The 14,386-nt window shown below is 36.8% G+C and overlaps 1 protein-coding gene across 1 annotated transcript in view; it reads left to right on the forward strand.

Moving 5' to 3' along the window:
• Positions 1–14,386, forward strand: part of Arp10 (Actin-related protein 10) — a 175,845-nt gene that overhangs the window by 62,044 nt on the left and 99,415 nt on the right. Inside the window, exon 6 of the mRNA XM_090400157.1 lies at positions 11,522–11,589. Within this exon, the coding sequence (XP_090256283.1) occupies positions 11,522–11,589 (68 nt within the window). The remainder of the gene's footprint in view (positions 1–11,521; positions 11,590–14,386) is intronic.

Below are 14,386 nucleotides of genomic sequence, written 5' to 3' on the forward strand. Positions count from 1 at the left end.
TCAGTGGATAAGTACAAAACTCAAGGATTGACAAAAATCAAATGATAACTAAAATCTGTTTCATGTTGAACATTTTTATTGCCAGTTTGAAATGCTTTGAAATAGAGGAAAGAGTACTGCTAAAGAAATCACAGATGATAAAGATATCCTAAAAACTAAACATAAGGATGTTCTCTGAATACCTGAAGTAATTACTGGGGGGGAGGGGGTGATCAGCAGTGGAAAGGGATTCCTTTGGTATGAGTGATACCACCACGGTTCTCTTATAATTTATATGAATGTCTAGTCTGTCCAAAGTAAAGAAGGATATGATGGTGGCACCTTATTTCTCTTAAAATATTTTCATGGTGAATGGGGAACTTTAGTCAGCTGAAGTACAGATCTCATTAAGTTGGCTAGTTCATATGTTACATTTAGTTTATGGAAGTTCACTTCAACACTTTGTTTAGTTGCATTCAATTTCATTAGCAAGGGGAAAAAAATTGTGATGCTTAAGGTTGGCAGGATAAACTCAGATACAAAGCGGGAGGGGGGGGTGTATTTACATGCTCTCATGTTTAAAAAAAAAAAGGATATGCACCACTCTTATTTGACCTAAAAAGAAACTTATCATACACTTTTCCCTACTGAGTCCTCTGTACTTGAGAAAAGTTTTAGCTTCTCTGCTGTTGACTGCAACAACAGCCACAGGTAATACCACAACAATTTTAAATTCTAAATATAACCTAAGAATGTCAGTGATGTTAAATGACTAGAATACATATACAAACATTGAATCTGATCTAGCCTAAAGTGTCCACTTAAAAACAAATTAATTGATTAACAACATGCCTACTTGGTCAGAACACTTAAAGAATAGACTAAAGTGTGTGCATCTTGTTATTTCTAGAATTTAAGGTTTCCCAAAAATACAAGGATGATGTCACTTTGCATGGTATTCAGTGGTATTAATAGGTTATCTTGCTCATTCCAAACATCTGGTATGTCTTGCAGTGACATATATAGAAGGGATGCTTTTACACTTCACAAATAACACCAGACTAACAAATTTGACTGTCTATTTTATCAGCTTGCTTTTGGAAGCAACACTTGATTATTTCATGGATTTGTTTCCACTTGCAGTAAGGTTTTTCCATCTTGGTTTTTGCACATTAAAAACAAACAAACAAAAAAAAAAATTTCAAATGGAGAGAACAGCTTTATCTTTGTAAATTAAAGATACCAAGAAATTATATACTTGGGTTAATCCTTTATCCAAGTGTAAGCAAACAAAGTTTGCACCTGAACTAACATCAGGACTGGGCAACTCGTACATAGAAGCTAATGACTTCACATCACTTGCCTTGGTATCCCATAATACAAGGCACATATCCTTACGGACATATATAATGCTGTGCATTATGGAAAAACTTTCAACATCTAACTCCAATCCAGAGTATTTTAGTAATAAGGTGGGACACCTTTTTGGCTACTCGTAGATGAAAATATGACTTCTGCATTACTTCAACTTTGGTATCACTTCTGGGTCTGGCTCCCACTGATGAGACCTCAATAAAGGTCGAAACCAGTCTGGGTGGTGACCCTTCCCATAATGCATAGCATTATATATGTCCATAAGGATATGTGCTTTGCTTGCATTATGGGATACCAAGGCAAGTGACGTGAAGTTACTTCAGATGCAAACTTTTTTTGCTTACACTTGGATAAAGTAAACCAAGTATATAATTTCTTGGGTACCTTTAATTTATAGTATAACCAAGTGGAAAAACTTCAGACAGCTTTATCTTTGATCTCATAGTGGGAGTATTCTCAGTTTTTGGCTCTTAGGAGGGTTCAGCTTAGTGTAGATAATGTTGCTTAGTGTCATAGGTATTGTAATCATCTACATAACATAGAAAAGAGTTGGTTATTTATGTCATGTGCCTCCTGTAAATAGAGCTACTACATTTAAAAGATGTTCCTTTAAATGTTGAAACTAATAGCAGAAGTATGAAGCTTGCCTATTTAGTTGTAATAATACCAAATAGGCCGACATTGTCTTTATGCTTAGAAGAGAATGAAGAAAACCATATCAAGATGACCATGGCAATATATTCAGTTCATTCCCTGCTGTTCATAGGCACAATCACACAGTGCATGTTTAGCAGCTTTCTATAAATATCACCAGAATGTGGCATACAAACTAACTAATTTAGGTAGATCCTGAGTTGTGCATAAGATTCCCCATTCTTGATGGAAAATACCTTATCAAGATAAAAGTACCAGTATCATCTCATGCTCTGGGCATGCCAAGATGATCATATAAAATATGGGAGAAAGTGTAACTTGGCAACATTACTCATGGCAGATGTGTAGGCCTTTCAAGTATCTGACATCAATAAATCCCATAATTTGTCCTAGAAAAACTGTATTGATATATATATATATACAAGAGGAGGTCTGGAAAGTTCTGATAAATACCTAGAACAAAAATGATATTGAAGCAACTCATATAACCACAAGAAAGAACATATGAGGATATAAGAACATAAAAAATAAGCTACCTTCATATCTCTGCTACTAATATGTTCTTGTTGTTATATCAGTTGCTTTAATATCATTTTGTTCTTGGTGTTTATCAGAACTTTCAGACCCCCTCCTCTTGTATATAGTGTTAGGGTTAGGAAGTACGAGGTGATGGTGGCCAACAGCTGCCTCACTCCTATGGTCTCAATCCTGACAAGACTATATATTATTGTCTGAAACAGTGTGAGTTCTATGGTCAGTTTTCTTGAGTTTATAGAATGTAAAACCCACTTGCCCTCTTCTCAGATTAACTAACTTGGGAACTGATTGAAGAAAGACTTAGAAAAAATTCCTCCAGTTGTCAACTAGAATCAAACTTAGAACAGTCTTTTTTCAGGTGGCCTTGTGTTTTAGATGAAAATACCATTTTTACAGGGCTACAGGCTGCCTAACTCTTCTTCTTCTTCTTCTTCTCTTCTGCTCATTGAGTTCTTCAAAGATGAATTTTTTATGAATTTCTATTATGGAATTTAAGTGGGTACTTTCTTTAATGTTGTCAATCCATTTCTTTCTTGGTCTTCCTCTGCTGGGCTGTCCTTCAATTCTACCATTTAATAGTATGTTTGGTAGTCTTTCTGGGTTCATTCTAGAAACATGTCCAAACCAACTTAGTTGGCTCTTTTTTAGTGCTGTAATTATTGTCTTTAAAGTTAAATTCTCAGACTTTTTCATTTGTTTTTCTTTATGCCCAGTTTGTTCTATTGATTTTTCTTCGGCATTTCATTTCAAAAGTATTGAGTTTATCCGTTTCTTTTTTCCTTAAGATCTAGCATTGTGAGCCATAGAGTACTATGGGAATTATCATTATTTTATATATCTTTAATTTGAGTTCTTTGCTTAATCTTTTGTTCCAATTTTTTGTAGTCTGCCTATTATTATCCATCCATTATTGATTCTGTGTTATCTGCATACCCCTTCTTAAATTTTCATTGTTACCAAGTATCCCCTAATTAATTAATTTAAAATATTAATTAAAAATTAAATATCTATTTTATTTGAATTTATATGTTCATGTAAACAAAAAATATGATTTATTTTTAATAGAACAAAATTTGGAATAGGTTCCTCTTCATTTCCCGTCCATGAAAATCCACATTTCAAGTAATTCATATCATACTTACGAAGAGTTTTCATCCTCTTCCTAGTTGGTTCTCTAGAGATGTCAGACGACACACTTTTATCAATTTCATTTGATCCATCCAGATGAAATATCAACGTTTTCTTGTTGCTTACAGCTACTTGTATTTGCTATATTGCTCTCTTTTGGGGGTTTTATAAATCCAATCTTTAACCAATAATCCATACGTAAGGATTTGAAAGCTAAAAAAAATACCATATCTACTCGAATATAACTAACTTTTTTCCCGAAATTAAAGCTAAAAAATCGTGTTGCGAGATATGTGCAGGGATTTTCGGAAACTAATGTTTTCAGAAAAAAAACGGAAAATGGTGCAACTTACCAACAAGCTCCTACTCGCTATCACTATTTTTGGCAACGAGAACAGTTTCTTTATGTGCATTGTCAACGTCATCTACCCAAATAGCGCCATCTTCTTTCCCATTATTTCAAGCAAAAATTACCAGTAATTTACAAGACTTGAGATACATAGAGCAGCAGAGAACTGCATATGATTGGTGCGGTATTAACAAAAGATCGCGTGAACCAAAGACAAATTAGCATTTCAACAGTTGAGTTGAAATGCTAATTCCCTTCAAACCGAATTCCATAATATCTGAAACACATTCACTATATATTTCTTAGTTTTAACACGTTAACGACGGGGTGGTGTCAAGCAAAACCATGTGTTCCACCGGCAACATATGGTTTGGATTGGTCTATACAGCAGTTTCTGTTGTGATTCGTTAGTTAGTGCTGTTTTTATCCTGGTTGTCTCTTATTGCACTGTTTGTTGAAAAATATAATGACTCCTTTAATTATGCATAGCCGAAAATTGCTACGTACCCCCTAACGACCTTTCGTGTACCCCCCCCCCCCGGGGGGTATGCGTACCACACTTTGAGAAACACTGGTCTAGATCTTCATTGATCACTGATCCTAGGTAATTGAACTGCTTTACTGTTCTATATTATTGTTTCCTGTTTTCATTTGGATTGCTTTCCTAAAATTGATTTTCATATCGTATTTGTTATTTGTTTGATGCAGCTTGGTCAGGATATTTTCTAGTTTTTCTTGACTGTCTGTAGTGATAACTATGTCATCAGCATGATTTAAATGTGTTATATTTCTTCCATTTATAGTTATGCCTTCACACATCTGTAGTCTACTACTACTTTTTGGTTCAGGTTGAATAAATATGGTGACAATGGGCAGCCTTGCATAACTCCTTTTTTAATTGCTATTTGATCTGTTTCTATGTTTTTGTAATTCACTATTGCTTGCATTTCTGAAAAGTAATTCTTGATACAATTTAATATGTATTTGTCGAACCCTCTGTTTTCTAGAATTTTAATGAGTTTGCTTCTGTTTATTGAGTCAAAAACGTGTTTGAAGTCGATAAAACAGCAGTAGAGTTTTTTATTTTTGTCTCTCATAAGATCTGCTAATCTGTTTAATGCGAAAATTGCATCTATTGTGCTTCTGCTATTTCTAAATCCCATTGGCTCATCTTTCATCTGTTCTTCATAGGAATGTTTAACTCTGTTTTGAAGAATCCTAATGAATATTATTATTATTATTATTATTATTAAACAAGACCTCATGGAGTCAAAGACTCATCTAGGAGGTCCTTTTATCTCACACACATCTCATCATACCGGGTCTTAAACACATTCAAACTCCTTGCAGACACCACACTCTCAGGCAAGGCATTCCAATCATTCACAACTCTGCACGAAAAAAACCTGCCTCTCACTCCCCTACTCACACCCTCTTTATACAGTTTCCAGGGATGACCTCTGGTTCTCCCCTGATCTCCCTCTATTCGCTGTAGAACTTCTCCACCATTGATCCTATAGCAACCTCTTACCAACTTGTAGGTCTCTATCATATCTCCCCTCTTCCTTCTCTCCACTAGTCTCTGCAAATTACATCTTTTCATTCTTTCCTCATACTCGACATTCCAGAGGTCAGAAACTACCTTAGTCAGTCGCCTTTGGACCCTTTCCAACATCTCTTCATCCTTCTGAAAACCAGGTGACCAAATCTGGGCACAATAGTCCATGTGTGGCCTAATCAAAGCCTTATACAATGGAACAAGAATCTCCCTACTTCTACACGTCAGTGTCCTCCTCATCATTCCCAGAAGTCTTTGTGTTGTCTTCACAATTTTGGCGATGTGACCCCTAAATTTTAGATCCTTATCCACTATCACTCCCAGATCTCTTATTTCCTCTACTTCCAACAATATATTTTCACCAAGCATAAATTCTGCATCCCATCTTTGTTTTCCAAATTTTAAAACCTTACATTTTGCAACATTGAACTCACATCCCCATTTGCTTGCCCAATCACTTAATTTATTCAAGTCTTCTTGCAAGGCCACAACATCTTCACTACTCTTTATGGTTCGTCCCAACTTTGCATCATCTGCAAACAACTGAATATCTCCATCCAAATCTTCGCCAATATCATTAATATACAAGTTAAATAGTAATGGCCCTAAAACAGATCCCTGAGGCACTCCACTAGTGACTTTCCTTTTCCTGGATATTGCACCCCCATACACAACTTGTTGATACCTATCAGATAGCCAGTCTCCAATCCAATGCACTAATCTAATATCCAATCCCATCTGCTCTAGTTTGACTGTCAACTTATCATGAGGCACTCTATCAAAAGCTTTTGCGAAATCCAAGTATATTACTGTGTATCCTTCTCCTCTGTCCAAGGAAGCAGTCACTTTATTGTAATAAGTAAGTAGATTACTAAAACACGACCTCCCTTTAGCAAATCCATGCTGTCCATCAAAGATTATACCATTGTTGTCAACCCAACTCTGGATCCTAGTTCTCACAAGCTTCTCCAACAACTTAACCACAACACCTGACACACAGATAGGCCTATAGTTTGATGCTTGAGTTCGATCACCTCCTTTATGAAAAGGCACAATCTTGCCCTCCTTCCACTCTTTAGGGACTTGACCAAGTGCAAGACTCTTATTAAAAAAATATGTCAAGGCAGGTGTCAACTCTCTGGCACATTCCTTCAGAATACGCAGTGATATATTATCAAGTCCCACAGCCTTATTTACATCTAGTTTACTCAACTCCCCAAACACCTCTTGCTCACTTACAGTCAGTCTCTCCTCCCCATCATCAACTGCTCTTAATCTCTCCATGAAGTCACATTCACAAGATTGAAAGATCTTTATGAACTGCTCATTAAGTATCTCCACCACACATTCTGCAACAGCTGTCTTTATACCATTTCCTCCAATCAATGTCATCCTTCCATAATCATTCTTTCTTTTGCTGGCTACATATCGAAAGAACTCCCTAGGATTCTTTTTAGCTTCATTAGCTAACTGCTGTTCATACCTCTCTTCAGCTACTCTCACCAACCAAGTCACTCTCCTTGCCTGGTCTTTGTAGAACTCATGAAATTGGTTACTTCCACTTCTCTTATGCTGCCTCCACAATGCCCTTTTTCTCTGTATTGCATGCTTAATCTCTTTATTCATCCATCTCACACCTAACTTATTTAACCTTCTCACCCGTGGTATACATTTAGACATTGCATCCACTAAATATTTTTTGAAAATCCCCCAAGCTGCATTGATCTCTTTTCCAGCTAACTCCTCATTCCATGCTACACCTGCAAGCTGTCTCCTGAGCTATTCATAATCACTCCCCGCGTAGTTTCACATATACCCTTTTTTCACAGGGGTCCTTGCACTGCTGGCAACCACCCAAGTAATCACCTCATGGTCACTTACGCCAATTGGTGGATGATTTGATACCTCATTGATAATTACATCCTCCGATGAGATGACCAAATCCAAGACCCTTAATCCTCTTGTGCCCTCTGTTACATACTGTCTGAGGTAGTTATCGCTCAAAAACTCAAGAAACTCATTTTCTTTACTTCCAGTTGCTATCTCTTCATTCCAGTCTATATTGCCATAATTAAAATCACCCATAATGATCACCCTTTTCTTATTTGCTTGGCTTATTTGACTATACATTTCACTATCACCACCATCCACATTACCAGGTCTATAACAACATCCCACCAAGTATTTGATTCTATTCACCTCTATCTCACACCATACTGCCTCAAAACCACTGGCCCCATTTCCCCCTTGCATCTCTACCTTGTATGGACATAACTCTTTCTCTATCATCAATAGCACTCCCCCTCCCTTTTTACCCCTTCTATCCTCATGAAACACATCATACCTTTCCATCTCTATTCCTGTCAGGATGTCATCCTCATCTAACCATGTCTCACTTATTCCGACAATCTCTGGGTGCACAGACGCAATTAGTGCAACCATTTCATCCGCCTTGTTTCTTATACTTCTAGCATTGGTATACAAACACAACAACTCATTTCTGGATCTACAGCTAGTTCCACTGATACCACTCACTCGATGTGATCTCTCCATGATGGACTGGGACCATTTCCCTTTGATCCCTGATCATCCCATTACTTTCCTGCCTACACATTCTCTCACCTCCTCTTGGAGCATCCACCTTTCTCACGCTGTGTATCCCTGTCCACCATGAGCCTCCCCGTTTCCCTGCTCCTCTTGCACACCCATTCTCTCATTATCTATACTCATACTACTCACTTCCACATTCATTTCCACTCCTTCAATCTCTCCTGTCTTACTCTCCTGCTCTTCCACATCACTCCCCTCTCGATCTGATTCATTCTCTCTATTCACTTCTCTACCTTCCAGCAGCAGTCTCTCCAAGTGACTCACACCATAACCACTCAAATGCAGTCCATCGCTCCCATACAGCTCACTTCGTCCCTCAAACTCATTCCACACATTAACAAACTGTACTCCCATCTCCTCACACATTTCAGCCAGAATATCATTCATAATCCTTGCTCTCCGCCTCATTTCACCACAATCATACCTAGGCAACACACTGACCACCCTTCCTGTCACACTATTCTCCTTTATCTTTCCAAGCAGTCTCCTGACATTCATTTTGACATGCTCTTTGTTCTCTCTCAAATCATTTGTACCAATTAATACAATTAACTCTTTTGCTCGTTCCCGCCTCATGTTCAATGCCTCAATCACTCTACTCATTTTACCGCCTGGAAAACATACCTTGTGCATTTTATCCTCTAGCACACCTTTAATAATGGAGTCGCCATACAACGCCACTCGCTCATCTTTTTAACTCTTTCATGCCATCATGATTTATTTTAATAGTTTTGACCTGCATTCTCTTAATTTCATTCCGCATCCATTTCATTTCTTGCTTCATCCAATCCAATTCACCTTCTGAACCTCGCGACACATTCACTCTATCATTAAATCTTTCTAACTTTCTAACTCTCGACCCTCTCTTCTCACTTTCCCTCTCATTCATCCTTCTTTGTTTCCGTACTTTCGGTCCAACATACGTCCAACTTTCACTGTCATTCTTCTCACTTTCACTCTCACATATCTTTCTTTGTTTCCGTACTTTCGGACTAACATGCGTCCAACTTTTGCTATCATTCTTCTCACTTTTACTGTCATTCATCTTTCTTTGGTTCAGTACTTTCGTTCCAACATGCGTCCAACTTTCGCCATCAGTCATTCTTTTTTCGCTATCATTCATTCTTTCGATTTTTTTTACTTGCGATTTCTGCACCACGCCATTTCTACTTTCATTCGTTCTCTCAATTTCGTTTCTTTCCGCCTCACTTTCATCCCTTTTAACATCCGTTACGGTTGTCAAATCGCTCTTTTTCTTTTTTCCTGATTTTTTAACATTTTTTCGCCTGTCTTTCCCGCCATCCTCTTTCAAACGTGCACTCACGACACAATCGGTACTAGCACTTTCTGTCATCAACTTCATATTCGCATTCATCAATTCCTCGTTCAGGTCACATTTCGCACACACCCTTCTTCCATCCGCACTAAACATCCACAAATCATTTATGTAATCGAAGGAATACATATAACAGACCTCACACTTAACGAACCTACTGAAATCCAAATTAAAATCATGGAATGACAATGCAGCCGCCATTTTTTTTCTCTGCAGGTTACTAGGTCTAATATTAACATTTTCGTATTTAGTTTAAGCAAGAAAAAAAACCCCCCACACTAATAATATCGGTAGCGTACAACGTTTACAGCCGCTCTTACTTAAACAATTACGCATATATACTTCATTATTCCTAGTAAAACTTATCTGAATCAGGAGCTCTTCAAAGCACGTTCGTAGCGCTTGACCCACTAGCGCCCTCGATGCTATATTTTATAGCAATGGCTTAGAAGGGTGATAGGTCTATAGTTAGTGCAGGATCTGACATCTCCTTTTTTGTGGATGGGTATGATCTGGCCTGTTCTTCATTCTGTTGGTAAATTTCCTTTCTTTAGTATTTTGTTGAACAGTTCCCTTAGGTAATTTACTATGCTTTCTTCCCCTTTTTCTAGAAGTTCTTTTTGAATGTTGTCTATGCCTGATGCTTTATCATTTTTCATTTTTTTAATTGCTCTATGGATTTCTTCATTTAGTATATCTTTTGTGTCAGAAGTTTTTTCTGGGTTGAAGGCATCTTGATCTATGTTTTCTTCAGCTGCAAATGTTTCTTTAAAATGATTAGTCCATATTTCTTTTATTGTTTTTCATGGCTACTTGTTGTGGTTCCATCTTTTTTTTTGCAATATTGAAACTAGATTAGATGAGTATGTTGTAGTTATCACTTTAATTATTTCATAAATGGTCTTGGAGTCATGTTTTTTGTATGCTTCTTCACATATTCCTGCTTTTTCTTCTAAATATGTGATTTTTGCTAATCTGCAGTTTTTGTCTATTTCTTTTTTCAAATTTTTGTATAATATTCTATTTTCTTCATCATCTTCTTTTGAAAGGTTAGTTTGGGATATTCTTTTTTTCTCCCATAAGTCCAAAATCTCTGGTGTAAGCCAATCTTTGTTTACTCTTGTCTGGTAGCCCAGGTGTTTTGTTGCTATTTCTTTAATAATTTCTTTACCTTTTTCCCACGACTACGAGACGGTATCTAAAGCAAGATTATTTAATTTTTCTTGTAATGTTCTCTGATAGTTAGATCTTGTCAAGCTATCATTGAGTTTTGATATGTCTATCTTCTTTTGTTTTGGGGTTTATTCTCTTTCTTTCGAAACTGATTTTTAGTTTGGCTGATAGTACTAGCTGCCTAACTGCATTAATAAAAATATGAATTTTTACAAAAACTAAACAAAACAAAACGAATGCTTTTTTTGTGTGTGTTGGGGGGGGGGGAGGGGTCTGTAAATCATACTGCCAAGAAACATGCAAATGTTGAATACAAACTCTGGCCTTAAGTTCTATTTAATCCTTTATTCTTGGTTTATAACGGGCATGGAATATAGTTTTGCAAAAGCACTATATACCAGAGTGTGAAAGACAAACATAAATCACAGCCCAAAATGTATAACGGTTTTCCCAGAAATGAGCCAACATTAGCCTTGAGAACATTCACACATAAACACAAGGATAATTTCTGCCTGGAAATTGGATCTCTCACTCTTTATTTCAATTTTTCTCTCTCCTCACAAAATGACAGCTCTTGATAAAATCACAGATATTCTATGATGAAGTGTAGGAAATACATGGTTATCTTTACTAGTTTTTGTGATACATTTCAATTAAATTAGAAGTATGTATATTATTTACACAAACTAATCCATAAAACACACTAATTTCAGACAGCAAGAGCACAACATGCTTCATTATGGTAACTGTCATAAACAAAGTTTCTTTTCTGGGTTACAAAGTATTAATAATTAATTCATATGCAATATCTTAACTTTATTACATATATGAAGGCGTTCCAATTCTCAATGCATGTCATGTTCTTCCAGTTGGAGGCCAAGCTATACACAGGTAAGTTGAATTATAATAGTGCAAATACAATGCAGTGTCACATAATATATATTTTGTTAAAAATAATTCTTCCATATTAAATACTTCTCTTTAGTAGATGGAATAATCTGGATAACCAGAACTTTCTACACTTTGGAATAATCATTCAAAAATGATTCCAAGTGTAAGATTGGATATATTGCAGAATTAAAATATTACTTTGTTTTTAAATAAAATTTAAATTCCATTCCTTCCATCATATTGTGTCAATTTACCAATTAATATAATTTCCGTGTGCAGGTGATTTTCACTATAACAAACACACAGGGATTACAGGAATCATTTGTTTTAGTGGATGATATGCTATAGTGAATTTTCTTTAGCATTGCACCTATAGGTCTATGGTTAGGAATTCTTTTGTGGTTTTTAGAGTGAGCAAGATTACTGTAATGAGAATCTGCTGTATCTTCATTCTCCTTTTCGAAATATCACCAAAAGCTCTACTTGTTCTATAAGTTCTCCATTCACAATGTAGTTGATATTTTCACAGTTTCTGTCTATTTTCATTGTCTTTATCTTCTTATTGCTGATTTTCATACCAAATTTATTACAACAGATATTGATTCATTTTGAAGCATTCAATGCGTTTCAGTAAAACTTTTGCCATGTTTAACACAAAAGTCAGTCACAGCTCTCTGTTTGAAACTCATTTTCCAACTGTTCGTCAAAACACATTGTCATTCTTGGCACTATAACTCGGCTTCTAATGAAACAAATGCCATAAACAGTTGACACGACACTAATGAAGGTTGTTGCTTTCGACAACAAAAAGATACAACAGTTGGCACCACTAGTTTCTTCTATTTTCAAAAAGTTTAGTTTCTTTTTGGACAGAGGGTGTATAACATCATCTGTATAAAGTAAAGAGCTGAGATCAACATCTCCAATTTTGATATCAGGTTTAATACCGCTTTCCTTCATTATGTGATCCATATAGATAATAAATAACAGATGGGATAATGCACATCCTTGACTGACACCAGATTTAACATCAAACCATCTTCCTGTACTTCCTTCAATTCTAACTGCTGACTTAAATAAAGACTAAGTATTGCTTGATATAATGCCCCATTGATTCCATATAACTATAACATTTTGAATAGCTTTTCTCTTGGCACATTGTCATTTGCCTTTTGCAGGTCTACAAAACTTAAATACATTCCCATGATTTCTGAACTATTTGTCGTAAAGTGAAAACCTGACTCTGACGGCTTCTATTTGGCCTGAATCCAGCTTATTCTTCACCAAGCTTCCCTTCCACAATCCTTCTCAAGTATATTTGCATGAATTTTACCAGGAACACTCAGTAGGGAATGTAATTCTCACATTCAGTTTTATTTCCCTTTTTGTATATGGGTACTAGGAGAGCTCTACTGCAATCATCAAGAATTTGTCCCACTGTTCAGGTCTTCTGAAACTATGCAGCACAGCCAATGCAAGACTTTCATACCTCCATGCTTGAGCATTTCTGGTCAGATATCATCTACTCTCACCGCCTTTACACATTTCAAGCTTTAGATTTTGGGCCTATAAATAAAAGGAAGGATGGAATGAACTTTCTGCACCTAGTAAAAGTGACTTGATACAATCTGAAAAGCACATCAAAACTAACAACAGCAATTGACAGCAAGTTCAAAGACACCTGTCCCCGATCGCTCATACGTGCTCAACCAGATTTATCATTTGCACAAAGGGAACAAAGACTCCAGCTTCAAAGAAAAATGTCAAAATGGTGACAACAGTTGGATCATTGACTACAGACAAGATAAACTGGTGCATAAATCAAGTGATGCCACTAGCAGCCACCATGGAGACCAGTATGCAGGCACTGCATAGGAAATGTGCGGTCAAACATATGACTCACAAAACCCTACATATTCACTTCACCAACATCCGTGGCCTTAACTCCAACCTTAATATTGTCACCTTCAGTCTATCAACCCCCACCTACTCTTCCTGGCAGAAACTCAAATCTCACCTCCCCTAGTAGTAGTTATCTCAACATTCCAAACTACTCGTTCTTTAACAACTTTCATCCCGAGGGTGGTGTCTGCGCATACATCTGTTCTGACATAGCTTGCCAGAGAGCACCCAACCTAGAATCACCCAACTTTGACCTTCTTTGGTTGAAAATATCCCTTCACCACTCAATCAAATTCTCTGAAATTTCTCTGAATGATGTGGCCTTAACTCCAACCTTAATATTGTCACCTTCAGTCTATCAACTCCCACCTACTCTTCCTGGCAGAAACTCAAATCTCACCTTCCCCTAGTAGTAGTTATCTCAACATTCCAAACTACTCGTTCTTTAACAACTTTCGTCCCGAGGGTGGTGTCTGCGCATACATCTGTTCTGACATAGCTTGCCAGAGAGCACCCAACCTAGAATCATCCAACTTTGACCTTCTTTGGTTGAAAATATCCCTTCACCACTCAATCAAATTCATTGTCTCATATGTCTGCGCATACATCTGTTCTGACATAGCTTGCCAGAGAGCACCCAACCTAGAATCATCCAACTTTGACCTTCTTTGGTTGAAAATATCCCTTCACCACTCAATCAAATTCATTTGCTGTCTCTATCACTCCCCCAAACACAACCAACCAACCAACCAACCAACCAACCACTCTGAGCTCTTTAATTTCCTCTCCCTAAAAATTGACTTTCTCCAATCCCACTTTACCATCAACAAAATTATCCTCCTAGGAGATTTTAATGTCCACAACACTAGCTGGCTTTCCTCCTCCAGTTGTACAG

Source organism: Typopeltis vanoorti, chromosome 11 (genome assembly GCF_054136105.1).
Source record: "Typopeltis vanoorti isolate ZY-2024b chromosome 11, IOZ_Tvanoo_1.0, whole genome shotgun sequence".
Taxonomy (NCBI): domain Eukaryota; kingdom Metazoa; phylum Arthropoda; class Arachnida; order Uropygi; family Thelyphonidae; genus Typopeltis; species Typopeltis vanoorti.